At 45.6% G+C, this 21,341-nt stretch overlaps 1 protein-coding gene across 3 annotated transcripts in view; it reads right to left on the bottom strand.

Moving 5' to 3' along the window:
* LOC308199255 (uncharacterized protein) overlaps positions 1 to 21,341 on the bottom strand; it is an 81,544-nt gene that overhangs the window by 17,790 nt on the left and 42,413 nt on the right. For all 3 annotated transcript variants that reach the window (XM_080603200.1, XM_080603199.1, XM_080603201.1), the window contains exons 9-12: positions 21,108 to 21,290; positions 7,928 to 19,636; positions 7,430 to 7,723; positions 5,081 to 5,143 (exon numbers count right to left, since the gene is read on the bottom strand). In XM_080603200.1, coding sequence (XP_080459326.1) covers positions 5,081 to 5,143; positions 7,430 to 7,524 — 158 coding nt within the window. In that variant the 5' untranslated portion in view covers positions 7,525 to 7,723; positions 7,928 to 19,636; positions 21,108 to 21,290. The remainder of the gene's footprint in view (positions 1 to 5,080; positions 5,144 to 7,429; positions 7,724 to 7,927; positions 19,637 to 21,107; positions 21,291 to 21,341) is intronic.

Here is a 21,341-nt window from a genome sequence, read left to right as displayed (position 1 = left end):
GTGTCCAGGTTGTCAGCGGGTGTCGATCAGCCTGCTCTGGGACTTCAGATCTTGCTCACTGGGGATAATGCCAGGAGCATCAGGAGAGCATGGTCCAACCCCAGCAGGTCTGAGATTAGGAAGGGACCATTGTGGTGACCAGAGGAGAAGCAGTCTCTATAAAACCCTTTTTTTGATGAATTCTTGTGCTCAGGCAGGAATCCTCACCCAGGGCAGCTTGGGGAGGGCGGGGGGGGGGGGTGACTGCAGGGAAGCCCATGCAATTTCTCTCTCCCAGTTTAACAGACAGCCTGGGGTCATACTTGCCAAATTTTGCGAGCAGCAGCTAGATTTATGAGCCCCAGGAGCTCACCGTGCTCCAGCTGATGAGCTGCACGACAGAAGAGCTGGGGTGAGCTGAAAAGCAGAGGGAAAGCGGAGGCACTGATGAGGGTCAGGAGCGACGGCCGGGCCCTGAGAGATACCGAGGAAACCAAGTGCAAACCAGGGACAAACCAAAAAGGAACAGAAGGGGGATTTGGGGCTCTTTCTATAGCCCCGCACCTTTTAGGGGTGAGGAATGCTGCTCCAAACGCACTGCTTGGGGCTGGCTGAGCTTGCAGCAACAACCCCTGTGCAGACTGGGTGCTTGCAATGTTTCTGCAAGCAAAGCGGGGGGGCAAGGGGGAAGGAGGAATAAATAAATAAATAAAAAGGAAAAGAAAAGAAAGCAGCAGGAGAGAAAATCCTGGAGGACACGAGAAAAAGAGTAAGTTGTCCACAGGGTGTCACTCTTGACCCACATTTGGGCCAGCGCCCAGCCTTGTCTGTGGCAGCAGGAAATGGAAGATTTTAGTTCCCCAACAAGCCAGAAGCCTCCAAAAAAGCAGGGTGGCACCTCTGGGCGTGCAGCCTCTGCCCCCGCCTGCCCTTGTCTTGTCCTTTCCCAGGGAAAGGATTTGTACAGGGGTCCTCCTGCAAAAGGGAAAGGGGGTGGAAGAAAAGCCTCTCCTCCCATTGCCAAACTTCGCACCATTCTGCCCCAACCCTTTACCACACCACCTCAACCTTTCAGGACTATTTCATTTTGCTCTGAAATCCCCCTATGCTGTCGGCTGTCCCTTCTCTCCAGCAAACCTCCTGTTTCACAGCACTGCCTCATGGAAGATGTGATAGAACCACTTAACAGCGTGTCCTGAACCAGGTGAAATTAAGTGCTGATAATATCGAGGTTTTGGTTGCTATTGCTTATCAGAGGTGGGTTCTTTAACTTTTTTTTGGATGGGTTCTTTAGATCAGGAGAAGCCCTATGAATTACTGCCTTTTTGTGTATCGAGCTGTCTTCTGCTGCAATCAGGAGGGCGAAGCAGGGGTTGAGCCAGCTCTGGTTGTAGCCCGAAAGCAGAGACCCCCTGAGCTTCTGCTGGGCTGAGCCTGGGCAGGGCAGGACTGGGTGCGTGTGCTGCCCATGAGAGCTGCAGGGGGATGCTGTCAGCCACGAGGCTCCGAGGGGCCGGCAGGTGACATGGATGCTGGGGTCAGCAGCGCAGCTGCCAAGGTACAGGCTGCAACTTTTACGAAGCATCAGCAGAGCGTGAATTATGGTGTGACCTCCTGGCAAGTTTCCTGGAGCAGAGGACACACCGGCAAGAATGCTGTCTCCTCTTCCAGGGCTGGCTGGGACAGGATTTGTGTGTAGTGTGTACAGCACATAATTCATCAGGCTAGCATTTGCATAGCATGAGCTCAGCACTGCAGCACTCTCTGACATTTTGAAATATTCTGCTAAGGGCTCGCCGCTTACTTGGGTCACCGCATGGGATACATCCCAAAAGGGATGCTGTCCCCTTGCACAACTCCACCCTCTGCTTGGAGGAGGAGCTCCAAGAAGGTCTAAATCCATCAATCTTACCTGTCTCCAACTCCCTTGTTTCTGCAGTGACTTCACACTTTTGCCCCAAGGTAGTGCTTTTAGGTGTGCTCAGTATAATTTTCATGTTTGTTTTTTTTCAGGCCATCTTCCTTAATGTGGCTATCCCAAGCTTTTATGGAAACACCTGCAATATGCAAACACAAACGTATAAATCTCAGTAATGTGAAAAAACTACTTCATGAAGTCGTACAAGAATGCAGCCATGTGACCGCAAAACTTCATTTACAAGTGCCTAAATATAGATCATAGCATGCAGCAAACCCAGACTCCAATTTTAAAAGTGAGGGCACAGGGGAGAGTGCAGAGTCAGCACTTCTTAAATAAGAAGTTCTTCTTGTACTAATTCATTTACAGCAGCATCTTCCTTTGACACAGCAAATTTGCATTGCTGAATCCCGATCGCAGAGACATAAAGATTTTTATGGGAGTCGGAAATAGCCTCCATGCAGGCACTGCTGCACCACTGCCGACCTCCGTGCCCAGACAAGGGCATGCTGCAGTTTGCACCGAGTGAGCCGCACAGGCTTTACTCCCCCGTGTGCTTTTATTTCCCTCCAGGGAGAGGTTTGGTTGTGCAAGATGCCCAGTCTGCTCTGAGGGACCTGCTGGAAGAAACCGAGCGCTCTCTGCAGTGGGCAGTGCTGAATATTGAAAGGAACCAGAGAGATTTGGGGTGATTACCAATGAGCAAAAATGATTTTTAGCCTCTGTAATACTTCCCCAGCCAATCTGACCTACACAGGAGGGAAAATAAAACGATCACAAAAACAGCTCAGAGTGAAGACAGGTTGGGAAACCAAATCTGCTCCAACTGAGACCACCTCATCCCATTTCAATTCTCCTGTTCCAGTTTGCCCAAATTGCCTCCCAGCACCAGCGGCTGTGATGGCTGCCCATGGCCACAGGTTGTGCACAGCAGGCTGCTCAGCACCACGCAAGGGGAGCAGAGGGCATGCAGGCTGACCGGTGAATACTGTGTGTAACCTCCATTTCACCTGCATCTGCATGTAGGACGTGTACATATCCCACACACCATTAGAGGTTGTTCTTTTGCCATTTTCTTGGCTGCCGTTAAGTATTTTATTAAACTTTTTCAGATCATTCTTCTAGCCTCACAGTTACCATAGAAATACATTTTAAATTTAGGAAAAGTCAACTGACCCTTGAAAAATCACTGAAAACACATCAGAGAGGCAGTGCGGAGTGTCCTACCCCACCTACCCTGGTGGAGCAGCTCTGCAGGGACCAGCGAAATGGACCCAACAGGGAGACACTTTTCCACTCTGAATCCTCATCTGGGAAAGCACTGCTATTTAGGAATGGGATTTGGGTGTTACAGCATCAATGGAACCTAAGCAGATGCTTGAGTGAATCCCTAAATCTAAACCCACCTTAGAGACTGCTCTGCAAATACCTAAACATTTTCTGCTGGAATGATCAGAAGATCACGGGTTTTCTAGATGTTGCATAGGTTAGCTTGTTGTTTGATTTTCATATAATGGGGGAAAAGATCTATGTTATTATCTACAAAGTCCCAAATTATTAAAGAACATTTTTCACTCTTTCATTCATATTCACTGATTTCCTATTTAATAGATATAATGAACACTAACTGGCACTTGTTTCCAGCCAAATGCTGAAATGTTTTCTTTGCAGAAGAAAAATCAAGTCACAACTGTTGTATGTTTGATGGGACTTAGAGTGGGACACCATGAGGTTTTCAGACCATGGCTTTCACCTGAGACTTGCTGGACATGGGCAAGTGGATTTCAGTACATTGGTGTGACCCTAAAGCAACCCAGAACACAGTGCTGCGTTTTGATTGCCCCCGTCAGATTTTCCAGTAGCCAACTTGAAATTTTCTAAGGGAAAAATTAAGTTTGTACAGTAATTTCCTTTTCCTTCAATAAAAAACACACAATCTGCTCTCCTCAGCATGCACAATGTAGAAGAGTCTGCACGTGACCAAAAAAAGACCCACTGCATCCATTCTGCATTTAGTCTTTAAAAAAATACAGCTGTGCTAGGAGTGGTTTTTGGTGCTCACACCCATCCTCCCCATACTTCCCCAGTGCTGCCTGATGCACTACGAGCACTTTCTGCTGTGGTGTTTGGCTAACACCCCTGAGGGACAACCAGAAACGCTTCAGCCACACAGACATGGGGCAGGCAAGAAGCAAAGAGGCTGGCAGATGGGAGGAGATGAGAGATGCATGCCAAGAACTGGCCAGAGCACCACGGGTGAAAGGCAGGGGACAAAGCAGCGCTGCCTCCCACCAAGGAGGAGCAGAGGCTGTCACACCTCCTAAAACACCAGCGATGGGGGAAGCTGCAGCTATTTCGTGCTCCAGGCTTCCCCCAGCCTCCCAGCACACAGTGCTGACACATTAATTACACATATACATCCAACAATAACCTGGTAACTGTAAAAAAAAGTAACTACGTAATTATACTTTACTACTGCTTTCATTGGACTCGCTCTGTAATTACCAAGTAGTTCCTAAGGAAAACCGAGCCATTGGTTTTGCCATGAGCAATTAATGCAGGTTACCAACACGATCGGTACGCGGGGCCAATGCTAACATTGGCACCTGGCCGTGTTATTCATCTCTCGGTTGTGGCTCCCCAGTAATGAACGCTCTGCCTCCCATTACACGTCCACAAGCATGAGAAACAAATTGCATCAAAACCCAACCGTGCTACTGAAAGGCGAACCCAGGGAGCGGATGCCCATCGTATGTTATGATTTCTTTCTCCTGTTTCTGGCCAAGGGGCAAAGCTGCCTCTCTCTTGCCCCGCAGGGCAGGTTGGGGATTAGCACCCCTGTCACCTCCAGGTCTTCCTCATTGCTGCTCTTCGCCAGCCACAACCTGAACGCAGAGCTGCGATGATCCTGGATGCCACAAGAGCTCCATCCACTGATGCTAGTAGGGTGTTTGCTAATGCCTTTTAGGAGCAGAATTTCATCCTTGGCATGTTTCCCCTTACATCGTAGACCCAAGCCTTAGTAGCTCTCCATGGTGTTTTCTCAGCACCATATCATAAGCCACTGCCCAGCTGGCTGGTTTGGTGCCCCATCTAAATCCCCTTCATCGGACTCACTTTCGTGGTAGACAAACATAGGGACTTTTTTCATAGGGACAAACAAAAGGGGCTTTTCTTACTCACAGGACTGTCTGCTTTGGTGATTTCTTCCATCTGCCTAACAATTCTGACCCATCCGTCTCTGACCTACAGAAAACAAAAACCGTGTTTTTTTACAACATTAGAAATTGGTAGCTCATGGGTCATTTGTCCCTCATTTGGACCACGGAAAACACAGGTAACAGCTCCTTAGTGTTCAATAGCAGGAAAAACGTGCATGTAAAAATGCTGTCAGGCAATAAATAGTATGTAACTGTTATTTTCTCAAGCTAGGAGAAGGGCAAAAAATAGTTGCAATGGCTTTGTGAAATCTGAAACACATTGAAAACAGGGCTAGAAAGTACAGCAGCAGGGTCAGCCCTTTCCACTCTTTCCCAGAGTGTCGGAAATAAGGATTCACACCTCCTCCCACCTGGGCAATGAGAAGCACAGTCACAAGGCCTGGACAAAATGGCAGGTGAGCGTAGGAGCTGCAGGGCCAGTGCTGATCCCCTAGGAACTGGTTCGGCACTGGTGAGAAACAGAAATCAGTCCCTGGCCAGTCAGCCATGACCACAGGAAACGTTTATTTCTGTAGGAGGTTTCTCTTCCACCATTCACAAGGGCATAGGAATATGCATCTCCTACCCTGGGTTATCAAACCGCAGCTAAGGACATCAAAATTGCGGGCTGTTCTTAAAAGTACAGCCTCCGTAGTGCCAGGGTTGGGGTGGCTGGTCAGAGTCCTTGCCTGGGAAAGCAGTCGTGCTCCCCTGCCTCTGGCTTTCTCCTCAATGGGAGATGTTAATGCCTGTTGGGGTAGGGACGCTTACCCAAACCACTCACCAAGACTGGCTCCTAGCAGAAAAAAAATGGGGAAATGCTGGTGGTGGGTCCCCTGCACTGTCTTACGAAGGAAGGAACAGGCAACGGGGTCTCCTCCCAGCGTGGGAGCTGCACTGATGTATTTCTGCCCCCTCATGGCCATGGCCATGACTGCCTTTGGTGGTGAGAAGCACCACAGAGGGAGCTCCTCAGGGACCTGCAACCTCAGGAAAGCCCAAAGAGAAGAGCCTTCCTGTGGCCCATCTTGTGTGCAGCAGCACAGGACGTACACATCTCTCCTCAGAACTGCACTCGGTATTTGTCTTTTTAAAACGACAGCTAGAAGAGCCGTAAGGAAACACAGCACAGAATCCACCTGCACTAAACTGTAGCCCTGCCAGTGAACGTTAGCCAGCTCTGGCTGAAACTTCTTGGCCCTTAAAAACAAAGCAGGAGTCATTAGTCTAAATCAGATGCATCAGCCACATTTAGGCTTCTTATCATCAAGAGGTGTTAATGGTAGCCTGCAGGTGTCCTCCACCCAAGTGCGGTTCAGGCCCTACCTTGATGCTCCACACTCTCGCATGCCTTTGCCACTTGTCCCAACATTTTCATGGGCATGATAAAAAGTTTTGTGCAATTCAGTCCTGGACCATTTTATTTCAAGTTTGGAAAAAAAAAAATCAGAGAACAAGAGATCTTCAGATATTAAAATAACATTTTTTTGTCCTTTTGCTACAGCTGAGGCAGCTTCTGGCCATCGCTGCCTCCTCCCATCCTCTGAGCCACCAAACAGAGGCACCTACCCCAAAGATGCCCCACAGCCGCAAGAGTGCACCAAAGCCCTGTTCTTCTCCTTCACGCTAGAATTACGGATTTAACTGTACCCCATAATTTACCATACTTGATTCTTCAACACCCAATCTTTTCCTTATTTCCAGCAGCCCCACATTTTTCATTTTCTTACCCCATCACATATTCATTGGATGCTGTACAAACAAGTGCAGATTTAAAGTGTCCCTGTAACATTTTACTTATTCTGTGACTTAATAATAAAAAGAGCACTGAATAGAAAGGCTAGAGTTCAATTTCTGGGCTCCATTGCCATTTGCAAGCTGCACTCTCCCACAGCTCCTCGCTTGAAATACAGCCACCCATTCAGCTTTATGCTAGCTTCAGAGCAATAAAACTGTACTTTGCCAGAGGAATTTTAAATCGTTCGACACCGATGCAGAGATCTTTAAAAAACAAATTTAGAAACATAAAAAGTGAGGATTGAAGTGAAACTTCTGGATTTTACTAAGTGGGTCTGCAAATTCTCCATCTTTATACAGGAAATTTTCATTTACTTTCAGCAGTGAAAAGGGACGTAATTTTTGATGAAGGTTTTTATTTAATTTTCCTAAAGGCCCCCGAAGAATAAAACTTGGTGAATGAAATTTAAAAAAAAAAAAAAAAGAATTCACTTGAGGTGGAAATCTCCACCATGCTGATGCATTTGATGCTTCAGACTATCCGGGTTGGGGTAGGATGACCGGGTGGCTCTGCGCTGCCACCAGCAGCACTCACCGCAGCTGACGGGCATCAGGATGTGACCCTTTGCTCCACACCCAGGGGAACAGCACCAGGTCCAGGTGTCTCGCTGCACAGAGGAGGTTGATCATTCATCACGGTGCAACGCACGGGGCAGGGAGTGGGCGTCTCCTGTGTCCCGTTGCATGCAGCTTGTCACTTCTCCGCCAAGAGCCTATTTTTCTCCGTGCTTGCTTTGTCTGCCTTATCACCTTGGATTGAGGCTCCCTGGAGAAGAGCCCACTCCTGCGCTGCACAAAGCACCTCGGAGGCCCAGCTGCACCTGGGTTTCTAGGAGCAAAATTAAGCAATTACAAATCGTTACTCTCATTTTTGGCAATTTCATGCAGAAGTTCTGTTTTTCTTCAAAGCTAAAGGTCAACGATTAATTCAAAACTTACATTTCCCCCAAAATTATGGACGGGGGAAATAATGCAGAGGCAGTGAGCCCAATCCTGCTCTCAGTTATACCTTTGTAAACCTGAAGTAACTCACTTGGTGTGCACAGAGGCTCTGCTTTCTCATTTCTTCTGGCTTTTTCCAGGGCTGCTACAGGGGACATGGCTGTAGGACTGTTTTTTGATGGACCTCAGCAGGCAGCGTAGTTTAGGCAGCCCATGAGTCACTGTAGCCAACCTGTGCAGTAGAAACATAATCTTGGACAAGCAATTATCTCTGCAGTCCACCTGGGTTGCTGATATATACTTGCATGGCTGGTGGATAAAATCTTTGTCTGCTCCCTAGACCCATTTATACATTGCCCTCCTACTTGGACAGGCTGAATCAGACACCGGCACTGGAAGCATTTTACTTGGGATTCAAAGTTACCTGAAGTCCTTTCGATGCAGTGATTTGTGACCTATCAGATGATATATCATATATTTGTGACATATCAGATTTAAATCTCCCTAGATGAAGGCATGGTGGGCACAGCTACCTGCAAGAAACAGCACGTGTTTTAGCAGAGTGCAGATTTTATGATCCATTATGGCCATCACTGTGTTTTTATTATTAATGTGTCTTGAAAAATAAGATGTTTAGCTAAGCTTACTAATTCCTTGAAACTCAAATCATTTAAGCTGTCTAACCTTGTTCAGGATAATTATTTCTATCCATTATCCATCATGCTAAAAAATGACAGCTCTGGGACAAGGAGGCTTTTCAAGCAAATGTTTTAAGACAGTGTTTTAGGTTGCAGGCACTGGCAAATGTTAATTAAATTAGATAAACAATGACTCAGAGTAGCTGTGCTATACTGGAAAGAAAGATGGGAGGTAATGGGGGAAGGAATTTGGCAGCTCAAAGGTCGAAGCAGCTTTTTTGGAACCAAGAATCTGTCCCTTGAGCAAGTATCTTGCCTGAATTTAGCGGGATCAAAAGCACCGTTGCCCTTTTGCTTTTACACCTTCAGACGGCGTTTACGTGGCTTTGCCGAGAGAATTTCTGCCAGGGCACATGGTGTGCACTACCTGTCTGAGGTGTCCTCCGAGACAACCACCAGCCTCTGCCACAAAGTCACACCATCATGGGAGCAGGATCATCCTCTGGTGGCACTTGTTTGCTCGGCTAGGGCCAGTCCTGCGGTCGCTGTTCCAGGCTGAGCGTTGCATTGTCCCAGGGAAGTTGTCCACTGCACTGAATTGAGCATTACAGGAACAAGACTTCAGAAGTGGAAACATGTCTCCCAGTAACTCCTGTGACACAGCTAGGTGTAATCCTGAATACAGTGCATTGGTTCTTATCATCTTGTGAAACTGCTCCAGCAGTATGCAAAAACGTTCTGAAAATCAAAGCACTCAAACGGAGATTTTCTACTGAGATTCATTTCACCAAGGACCTCAAGTCAAATATCCATTTCTGAGTTTTCCATGTACCCAAGGAGGGGAAGCTGAGGACGATCCTCATCTTTGCTGTGAACTTGCTGCTGAGAAAGTGACCCCGGCATCCCAGGCTGAGCCACTCTCCTGGTGGGGGCTCACCCTTAGGAGGAGTTTTGGAGAGGATTTGTTTTGCTGCTGCACCCACAGGGTGAACCTACACTGGGTTGGTACAAAGGGAAGAAAGTGATGCAGCACTCATAAGACACAATTTAAACTACTAAATGAGCATGTGGGCCACCTATAGAAGTTTATAAGCTTTAATCTTTTACATCTTTTGGCTCACAACAGAGGCTCTTACGTTTATTCCAGAGGTCTGACAGGCCCTTACTCCTGGCTTTTGTCCTCAGGTGCAGCAGAAGCTGCTCTGCTGGCAAGACAGCCAGCTTCAGCCCTTCTAAACGAAACCCAGAAGCTGCTCAGCTCTTCCAGTCCCTGCGCATCTCAGGTCACGTTCCTTCAAGCATGCAGCTGACTCGTGCTTCTTTCCAAAAACAGCAGCATTGCAATCCCCCACAGCACCAAGTCCCTGGTGGAGGACCCACGCTGCCCTCACCCTCAGCATCGCTGCGATTCAGCCAAGTGTTGGGTTGTATACTACGGAGATACTGATCTCTCCAAACTTCCTTCACCTGCTCTGATCATTTCAGCTCCTCTGGGATGCACACCTTCATGCCACTGTCCAACTAATTAGTTGCTTCACTGGCTGCATTCTGCAATTCTTCAGTGACGGGTCCCCATCTGACATCTTATGACAACTGATTAGTAAAGTAGGCCATGAGTTTAAGAAATATGTAATTTGGGCACTGCTTACTATTAACCGTTTGCGTGCTTCAACGTAAATACCAAAGGATGAGAAAAAGTTTTCGACCTGGCAATTTTATAAAGCAACGTGCAGTAAATCTTAAGATCCCTTAATAAAAAGCCCTGAAGAGGCAATAAGGAACATATGTACTTACTGCAACGCTATGTATTACAGCAGTCCAGATACCAAGGCAACATCCAAAATTGCTTGTCTATCCTGTAGTCTTGGGCCAGAACCATAAGCAAACTAATTAATTAATTAAAAGTAAGTCAAAACAAGCTGTCTTCACCCCAGGCCCCTCCTGCCAACACAGCAGAAAAGAAACAATAAGTAAAACGTGAAGCTTTAAGCAGTCCCCTCTCCAGGTTAAGAGGATATCAGCACGCCGCAGCACCACAGCAGTTAAATGTCGTTGAAGATTTGACTGCATTCGGTCTGGGATTTGCTCTCGCTTGAGAGCTGGTCAAACCAATCTTTCCAAAACACTGACTTCTGAACTTTTGCCAGAGGTGCCTCTCTCCGGTGACCACGCGGGCTGATGTACCAGGCGACATGTTAAACCTGTCAGCTCAGAATAAGCAGAAAAGTGCGCACCCACTGCGGGGAGGGCGCTTAAAGGCGCAGCATTTCCTTCACAGAGCGAGCTGCCGGCCTTGTGCATACACCAGGAGGCCCAGAGAGCTTGGGAAGAGCTGAGGGACCCCACTGCCAGCAGGCTGGGACACATCCCCTGGGGTGGAGAGCTTAAAAATCTGTCCTTCCTAAGAGACTGAGTTCTGCTCTTGCAGTGCTATGCGCAATCTGGCTTTGGGGCAATCTGAATTAGTGGGAAGATAAAGGGGGAGAAGAGTAAAAACTAAGTTGCTACCAAAAGGAAATGAGAGAAAAACCTTACAGGTTCTGTGTTCATAGACAGGCCAACCCTGGCAAAGGATCTCAGGTCATTTCTCATCCAAGGCAGTAAGGATCACATTTAGCCTTCCTGCTAACGTTGAGGACACTGCAACCGTCAGTAATATTGGCTGTGAGCACTTTACAGCAGTGGTCACTCCAGAGTTTTATAGGGGACAAGCAGCCAACAGGAGCTGCCAGCAGACCTGATTTTACCACCACGGTTTGGAGGAAGAGTCACAAGCAACTGGTGCTCCCCTTGAACCAGGTAGTCAAGATGTAACACAGGGAAGGAGGATTTCTTTGTTCCTCTGAGCAGACAGCCAACTCTGAAGAAGCCTCCTCTATCTACATTAGATACCTGAGGTCTTCTCCTGTCAATGGAGAAGAGGGTCTGTTCTCATCCTTCCTTCTCTGTATTCATACACCACCACTTAGACTGGGCATTGCCAGTTCTACCTGCAAGAGGCAATGTGAGTTCAGAGCAAAGCCTGAGCCTGTATCTTCACCCTGGGGTATCAGCCAAGGCATACCTCCAGCTCTTTCAGTATTTATGTGCAACCGAGGGTAAGTGGTCTCTGTGCTGGCAAGGCGCAGAAAACATACATCTCTATTTTTCAACATACACAATCATGCCAACACCAGGATGAGGTCCCAATGCTAAGTCAAGATAAGCTGAGACACACAACAGGTAGGTGAAGTTCAATCCAAGTGAGACAGATGTCAGTATGAAGAGGAGAGAATTTGGACGACTTTGTGGTTAAAGCGCACTTTCATGATTAAGCCCATACTTAAAAATTAGGTGAAGAATCGACAAGTACATTCAGCTCTCACATAGCAGCAATTATCACTTCCAACCATCTCCAGTTGGCTGGGAGACTGCATCCCAACCTGGCAGATACTGACCTGGCCTTAGTTTTTCACACCTTGGTCACTTGGCTGTATTACAGCAAACCGATATACCTGGGCATGAAGCCTGCAACACTTAGGAAACTCCAAATAGTACAAAATGTTACTGAAAACCTCTTCAGTGACATGCACTGACATGAATACATCATATCTATCTTCAGCTGTCTACAATAGCTTCACATTTTTAATTTGGAGACTTGTTCAAGTTTTTTGACTCTTTTCTTTCTGATGCTCCTTGGTCTAAAGCTACAATATCAAGAATCTGCACAAAACTATTTTATAATTACTATGATCGAGAACTGCATTTCTCTGGTGCAGTAGAAGTCTTTACAATGGGAGAAAAGCTTGTCTAGGTGGGAGAAGGAAGTTCTGCATGGGCATGGCATAAACTTGCTTAATCATAGATGATTGTGTTTGCTGTAAACAGGAGTCATACCCCCTCTCAGTCAAGACGGCTTGTAATTGCTTGATGAGTGTGTAGTATAGAAATAAATAAATCAGAAAAGCTTTGGAAGAAACTACTGAGCACACCACCAGTTACAATCTGGTTGTAAACACCCCTCTCATTGGAATTCATGGCTCATGCAGACCCTACCCTTACTCAAAACAGATGCAAGTAAACAAATAAAATGTTGTGAGCCCCCACAAGACAGTCAGCCAGGTGCATCCAAAGGGTATTCCCAAACGATGTTTTCTGCGTCTCCCATTTATAGCCAGAGTTAACAGCAAGTCAATGCTTAATTTTACTTCAGATGAATAACAACTGGACCGCTACATTTGTTCAAACCCACTAGGAGTGGCTACCTCTCACCAAACTCAGATCCCTCTCCTCCTTGAGCTGAGGATTTTGAACACAGATCAAACAATCCCATGTGCAACGTCAGAAAACTATAGATACTAGTGACTTGTAGGTGAATCATAAAAAAATTTCTTTGTGTTTACGCTTGAATTGTTGATATGTCTGAATAATGCCAGTAAAAAGGAGAAGCTTTCATCTTAAATTTCCAATACCTGGCTGACAAAAAGAGCATGTGAATACTTCTTCTAATATGTTTGGCAGGCTCATAAAGAGGACTCCCTTAGAGATACCATAAAGTGCAATTTTTCAAAGAAATTTGTTTTTGTGAGCTATAAATGTGTGTTTGGTCAGAGTTTTGGCAAACAACTCAAGCTAGTTTTTGTCCTATGTAAGCCTTTTACGTCATGCCCTAGAAACAACAACAGCTGTTAATTATTTATCAGCTGATGAACATTTTCCTGTTAATTGCAAAACATTATAAAATAGATTAAGCAGCAAAGCTTGATATGTATGCAAGCTGTGGTTTTTTTTTTTGCTCTGTTTTGTATGTGACTTGATTAAATAAGCAATTTTAGGTCTCTGTTTAGTTTACAAAGACTACCTTCACCAGTGATTTGATCTCAGAAACTGCAATGGGCCTGTAACCTTTAAAAAAGTTTGCTAAAATAGGAAGATTTTTCAGACTTTGAGCTTTTCGAGCCCTTATCACCAACTCTCATCTGCCATGAAGATGAACTCGCTAAAGTCACCTGAATGTCATGTTTTGAGCCAAAACAACTAGAGCTCTGCTAGAAGGGGAAATGCTATTAAGCAAGGAGAAGACCACAAGATTCAAGAGGCAGTTCTCTCCATCTGTCTTCCTGCTAAGTCTCAGTGTTTATGTAAAACGTGATATTCTTATCATTCAATACTATTTGGTGTTGCATCAGAAGAGCACTGGAGACAGTAACTCACCTGCACTGTAGGTCGTGCTGGCTCCTCGCCTGGTCTGTGGACAAGAAAACCATGATTAACTGCATCAATGAAATAAAATTTTCCCATTTTCCTAGCATTTCCATTATGTCAGTAGAGTATTTTCACCCTATTAAGTTGGCCCCAGTGTACAATAGTCTACATGCGCAGATGGTTATACTGGTGTGAGGTGTTTTGATGGGCTGTGCTTGACTGCCTGGTAGAGGATCTCTGGGCAGATTATCCATGCTGTGCAAGCATTTTTCTGTGGATGAGTATGGATGGTCTGTGGTCAGTGTTGAAATAACATGGCCTGGTTGCCCATGTTTATCTGCCTTCTCATTTTACCCATTATTTTGGACCAGTCCTCTTGCTGGCCAACTAGCGTCATCAATTTGGGAGAGTCTTGCTCTTACACTGATCTGTGATGCACAATGTCCTTCACTTTTTAAGAAGGAAGGTGATTTTTCACACCAAACTCAGACATCCTAAGAGGTCTGTGCTCATCGATCAAAAAACAACCAGGTAGATCTTACACTGGTGCACACTAGAGTAGGTTGATTGAATTAAAGGGAGCTTCACTGATTCACACCAGCCAGGAAGAGCAGTAGCGGAAGGGATTTGAGTGGATCTGGGAGCTGTCCCAGCTGCAAAACCCTTTAAAGTTTGGTTCACAGGACTAAACAGTCCCAAAGGTGGTGAGATACTTCCTTCAGGACTTCATCTTACCCGCTGAGCTCGTTGTGCCTGTTACCCATTGTGCATATTCCAGTGCTGAGACAGCTGGGAAGGGCACGAGACCAAGGGCTCTGAGGAGCTTCCTGCCACTGCTGCCTGCAGCACTCGCTGGAGCAGCTCCTCTCACTTCCATTGCATTTTGGTACTGCAACATTTGGGCCAGCAACCTCCAAAGAAAAACTTCCAGGCTTTTCAGAGAGTCATGCCAAGTCATACTCATCCCCAAAGGAAATGAGAAAAACCCAAAACAGATGCACACAAGCTTGGTATTAGGGAAGAGGGAAGGGTGGGAACAGCATGCTTGTTGCTTGTTACTCTAAATAGTATCGGGAAGTCCTACAGTCCCTGAATTAAAAAGGAAATAAACTTTCAGTGCAGGTTGTGGGACCAATGCTTTATAGACTAACGCAATATGCACATTTAACAATCTGAAAATGAGACAGCTCTTCATCGCGCAGCCAGCCACACAGAAAATAAACAAAACCCTTGGAGCCGTCCTCCTGGAAGCCTTGGGCTCCGAGTCAGACCAACACGTGGGTGCACGATGAAGGTGTGAGAGCGGGGAGGCCGAAGGTCCTGCCGCCAGGACCTGGGAGCTGGATGAAAGGGGCCAAGCCCAGCGCTCTCGCCACGATGGCCAGCCACGCCGTCGCAGCAAGAGGAGGCTGCTGGAAGGGGACCATGACTCACAAAATCATTTAAACGGTTAAATGGGCTACACATGCGGCACAGTGCTCCTGAAGTGACGAATTTAGAGTGCTGTATTCTGTTTAAATAATAAATGTTTTTTTTTTTTTTTAAACAGGGCTTTTACAGCCTGTAAAGTGTCTTCAAGTATACAAAATCCCCAATTGCTCTAAATACACAATCACCCTGGCCACTGGGCTTTGGCCATCTAAACCAGGGCAGAACCGGGGCAAAAGTAAAGTATATTTATAAAAATATCTCCCATGTAAGATACTCCTAACCTGTTTCCTATCAGCTTCTGATCTCAGAAATGCTCAAACTCTGATTTTCATAGGTACTGCTTAGATCTCTGAATGCTCCTCATGTTCTTAATCACGTCTGCTCCAGAGATGAGGCTATGAATAATTAACTATGCCTCCAACATTACAGTCATAGATTATGGTGGTGGTGACTTGTGGACTGCCATGCGCAGCATAAACCATTTAGGAAACTCTGTTATCCACTTTCCCTTTATATTTGTCTTGCAATCACTTACCGCTTAAAAGGGTAAATCTTTCATAGCTTTAATTAAAGCATTTAAAATAATTTACACTGAAATTGTATGTGCTTGGGTCTGTCAAAATTGATGCTTTAATAACATGTCATCCCTTTTTTCGATTGCCCTGAAATCTGTTAAAATTACCACTAATCTAATTGGGAACAAAGTTGTCAAATGCATGCAGCTCTGACAGTTTGTCTTTCTGCAAACTGCCGACAGATTGCAAGTTACGCATGTGTTGAGCAGATGGGTAAGTTAAAAGGAACACAAAAAAAAGCAATTTATTAAATCACCTGGAACCAGCAGCTCCATTCCAAAAATAGTGAGAATGAAATATAGCAAGAGCTAGGAGAGTTGGCACTGGAATATGCCAGAAGGTACCAGTTACAAAACAAGATAAACATTTTGAGAAGCCTCAGCTGTGTTGCAGAATAATGAGGCGTTATTTAACCCGATATAGATTACCAGCAGAAATTAATTTAGGGTGCAGGGTTTTGTGAGAGTGTGTGAGTGTGTGAGTGTGTTTTTTTTAAGGATTTTTTTTTTTAATCTCTGTGCCTTAACTCCTTCGTGCCTGACAGACAAGTCATCGGTCTCTACCTCAGCCCCAGCCCTTCCCTGCAGACCTGAGGGACCTGCCTTAAATCGCCGTGGTGGAGGCAGGCAGCGGGTCCCTCTCCTTCTGCTTCCTCATACACTGTCCCTTGCACATACATCTCCCGCTTACAGAGAGAGGCCAAGGTTGCAGGTTCCTCAGAGACAACCTGGCCACCGATGTGCTTGCACTAGGCAGTCCCATACCTGCCCATAAATACGCTTTTTGGAAAGAAATGCAATGAGAAGGGAGCCAGATACGGCACCATGCTGGGACAAAGGTCACTGCCAGAGGCTCTGCTGCGTTTTGTCCCACCAGCCCCAGCTCTGCCCTTTGCAACCTTCCCTCAGACCTTCACCTCACTCCCAATCTGCCCCACTGCTGCCCCTCTGCTCCCTGCCCGTCCTCCTCCCTCCTCTATGCTCCCCACCAGCAGCAGGAAAGGGAGAGGAGCTCTGGGGCCATCGCATGGGACTGGTTCTCCCCACACAGGGCCATCTGTCCTAGGGAGATGTGCTCGTCCACATTTACAGAGCATTTAGGAAGAAACAGGCTTCATTTCTGGATGGTCTGTGAATACTACTCTGTTCAGTTTTTATTACCAAAGAGCTAGACCAGGACTTAAGAGCAGTGCAGAAGCACTAGATAAGCAGCGTGGTTCACCTGCTGAGGCCACCACAGAGGACACCGGGGTGAATAAGATGCTCATGCATGTCCTCTGCTTCAATGCTGGCTCGGAGGAAGAGGTGAAGGCTTTGGGCTTCGCTGGTTCGTGTTCGTTTTCAGAGCATACCCTGAAGTGCTTGATCTCACCAACACGTAGGTGGTGTGGGCAGGGAGTAACTGTGCCTTGCCTTGTGACCCTCTGATGCTGCGCATAGTTTTGAAAAATAAAAAATCCAACTCACCAAATCTTGCCCAAAGCAGCCAGATGGACAAAAGAGAGGGAAGACAAACAGCTTCCCCTCACCTCCAGTCCATGGGATACTCACAGGTCCCACAAAAGAGGAGATGAGCTCCCACGACCACAAAGACCATGAGGAAAGAGACCTTCTCAGCAACTTTATGAACTAACTTTATAAGCCACAGAGCCAGTTAAAATGGCTACAGCATCCTTTCAGCAAATGTAGATAGACTAATTTAAACCAGCTGCCAATCTTTGGCCCATAATGCAACGTAAGAGGTAACCTTCCCAGCAAGCAGCGAATTGGTTACATTTCATACATGTGTTCAGGGAGGAGAAAAGATCATAAAAAGAATTGCAAATAGGAAGTTACAAGCAGAACTGCTTTTCTCTTGCCTTTTTTTTTTTTTTAAACTAAGGAATAAGTATTTTGACCCTTCCTTTCCCACAGAAAACTTGAGGAGAAAGCCTGCCCAATGTTCTACAGTTTAGAGAGTTCTTCACCTGCGGGCGTAAAGATGGATGAGCAACTCTCCTGCAAAAGCAATGGCATTCCTTTTGTAAAAAATACATCTACGAGTTTCAGTGAATAAGAAAGATGAAAATCAAGGCCCGGGTGACATTGCCACACTCACCATGCCATCAGACCAAGTATGATCCTTAATGTGTGATTAGAAGGATATAACATAAACTAGCTAGGAAGCACAGTGGACCTGACTCTGCAGTCCTTTTCAAGTCTTTTAAATTGGGACTAACCCACTGAAACCCAGTGAAAAACAAAAAAAAAAAAATTAAAGCAAGATGAAAACATTTCAGATATTTTGAGTGAGGTCGGGTCAGCCCTGGCATTCCTCTGCTCCTGCGCAGAGCAGGGCTGGAGGCAGAAGGTGCTGTTAAACAACATTTATGCCTCCGTGTCCAAAAGCCAGAGCTCTTTTGATCCGTGCTTGGCTGCAGCAGCAGCCCTATGGCCCCTGAGCAGCTGGACCACAGCGACGGAGGCAGGGAAGCCACATCTCTTCTCTGCTTTTCCTGGGGTCCTTCCCTCTCCTGTGCCCCCCTCCTTGCATGGCATGGGGGGGGCGGGGGTTAGGGACACAGATGCTGGCCCACTCTTCTCATTTTTCCTTTCTCTGCAATTTAAATGGACATTTCCCTTCCCCCCCCCATATCCAAGTGGGTCATCATTTAGAGTCTGTGATTTATTTAATGGTGGTTTTAACCCCACTTAGAAATAGTCTGCTTTCATGATTTATTGATTCCTTCTTCCCCTTGTTAATTTGACTCATTTCTTAGGAAATTATTCATAGTTAATCATGGTAAGAATAAAATTAGTTATAGTGCCCACTTTGCTGCAAAGGGAGCGTAAATAACTTTTAAAGCAAATCAGAAAGAAAAACATGTTAAAGCAAAAAAAAAATAAAAAATAAAGGGGAAAAGTAAAAGAAGAAGCCGGAAGAATATGTATAAAATAATGATAATCCAAAGGGGACAGTAAATTAAGCCTCTCCACTGTTGCTGGATAGAGTAATGCACGAATTTACATTCCACCGGAGCATGGCTTTTACAGCAGGCTCTCGGCAATTGAATTTGCCATATCTTCTGGGAAACGCACCATTTGGAAGATAAAATCTCCCACCACTCCACCACCACTGCCACCATTCAGAAGATTAAAAAACCCCGCCAACTCTGTTGTGTGCCTTTTGTGCCCACTAGAGGAATGTAAAACCATTATATTTAAGTATCATAATGGCCAACATATGCTTTTTCTTAGAAATGACACCACCATCTGGATTAAGTTCTCCTGATCATTTCAGACAATGTTACGATTATTATTTTTTTTTCCCCTTCAGGAGGAAGAACTGCCCAGAAAGCAACCACAGTTGCAGATGGGTATTTTTTGCTTTTTCCTTTTCCACTGCTGGCAACCTTGAGAAGCACAGCGAACTCTTTATATGAACCTAAACTGTTTGATTTCACTTGCTAATCGATCACGAAAGCCTACCTGGTTACACCCCTGTACTAAGCCTGCAAGACTCCCATCGCCTTTGGCCGTACAACTTCACTATTACAGTTAATAAAGTATGTAATTACTGTAATGGTAAAATTACATCGTGTTCCTGTTTGCAGCAGTCTCTTTTGCACAACCATATTGGTCGTTAAATACCACGAGAGATGCAAGCTTAACCCTTAGCTTGCCGAGGGCTTTCAAGCACGCTGGCGTGCAAAGGGGAGGTCTTCTCACCTGAGCGCCTCCTTCCTGGCCTCGTGGCTATTGTCATGGATGGAGGGGACCTTCTGGGCCACCCCACCCAACTGGCTGTATCTGGAAATGGGCACGCCGGGATAATTGATGTGCTCAATCTGACCATGCACAGGTGGCACGGAGACGGCGTACAGCAGCTTCTCGGGTTTGCTAGTGCCATCTGTTGCCACAGGAACATCTGTCGTCAAGGTCACCCTGTCACCCTCTGTTAAAGTTACAGGTTTGGCGAGTAGAACAATGTCACCTAAAAAAAAAAAGAAAAAAAAAAGAAATTAAATGAGTAAAAGGGGAGAGAAATTAAAAAGGGGAATATTCCTTTTATGCTCCAGACATCAGCCCTTCAGTTCAGGGGAAGGAGAAGAGGAGGGAGCAAGAGCATGGCAGGGAGAAATAATGAAAGAAGGTTATCAGAATGGCTCAGGAAAATATTTTTGCTTTAGGTTTTAGAGAAAAACAGGCCATTTACAAAATAAAAAGCTACTGAGCTATGATATTTGTTTTCAAATAACCGCCATTGTGCTCTCACTTCAAGGCTGATGCTAGGTGGAATCACAACATTTTTATCTAATACATTTTTTATCTAATAACATTTTTATTTAATAGGTGAGTTTGTGAAGAGTACTTGTATTTATCTGGCTTCATGATTTCTCCAAAATATTGAAACCTGCTTTGATCTTCTGTTCGGCAGAGAGAATGACCCAGTTGTTTAGAAAGAACAATTATGTTAATAGATCCAAATGAGCCAATGGACAGAATGCGTTAATGAACTAAGCATTAAGAGCAAGCACTGTGTTTTAAGCCAATAGTGATGCTGTAACCTCAGCAACAGCGGTTCTGGCTCGATTAGATTTATTTATGAAGAGCTCCACCGCCTCGCCCAAGGACCAGTGCAGTTTTCCCATTTACAAAGCAGTAGCCACAGATAATTAAAACTGCTAGAAAACTGATTGAGTGGTCTTCCAAAGAGGAGTAGAGATGATTTACCTGGTCTACTTAGTTTTAAAAAGGGGTCTGAATAGGGGTGGCACCCCGAGGGCCACCAAATAAATGGTACAACAAAACTGGAGGGTTGCCCAAGCTACAGCACGGGCTCGGAGACCTCAGCTTCTACCACAGCACAACAGCCAAAGGCAGAAGCAGGGACAAACTTTTTATCTGAGGATTTTGCAAAGGTGAGAGGATAACATCAACCAGCTAGGGTTGCTGTCAGTCAACCTGCTGATGACAATGCACAATAACGGCATGTACAGCACAGACTCCGCAGGATCCTTTTTCTGCTTCTTGCCTTCTCATTATGTTGCCAACTGACTTTCAGAAACAACAGGTTCCCACTGAATGTAGAAGGCTGCCAGCAACATCTGAGAACAGTGGTTGTCAGGGTTTGGTTTTTGTTTTAAATTTATTTCTGCAGCAAAATCTGCATTAATTTTGGTGCTTTTCACCCCCTTTGATGGTTCACCTTTGCTATTAACCCTTTAACATCACTTCTCCTCTGCAACTAGCATGGCAAATGACACGCATGAATGAGATTTGATACATTCAAGAAGCGATTAATAACTGAGGAAATTAGTCTATGGACATGACAGTCATTCATAACATAAATACCAGCCAGCTTGTCTTCATACAGAAAAGTTGTTAATTGTGTTTGAGAAAAATCATCAAAAAGAAAAGCTATCAGCCCCTTCACCTGTGCAATACGAATTACTGAAACTCACCAGCGTGGAGCAGCTGACATTGGACAAATCATTTATGCCGTGTTGGAGAAGTTGAGGGCTCTTACTTTTGGGTTGCATCTCTGAAGGAGTCTAAATTTTTATGAGATCTCAGTGAACAGGGACTCCTTTTCAGACCATTTCCAAAAGTGATCAGAGATCAAGGAGGATAGCAGAAGAGAGGACCTGGAAATGGAAAGGATGGCACGACACTGTTGGAAGCAGCCAGGGATGCAG

This window comes from Anser brachyrhynchus (assembly GCF_964034855.1).
Source record: "Anser brachyrhynchus genome assembly, chromosome: 8".
In the NCBI taxonomy this organism is placed as follows: domain Eukaryota; kingdom Metazoa; phylum Chordata; class Aves; order Anseriformes; family Anatidae; genus Anser; species Anser brachyrhynchus.
Note: the sequence above shows the minus strand (reverse complement) of the source record. Positions and strands in the feature narration are given on the sequence as shown.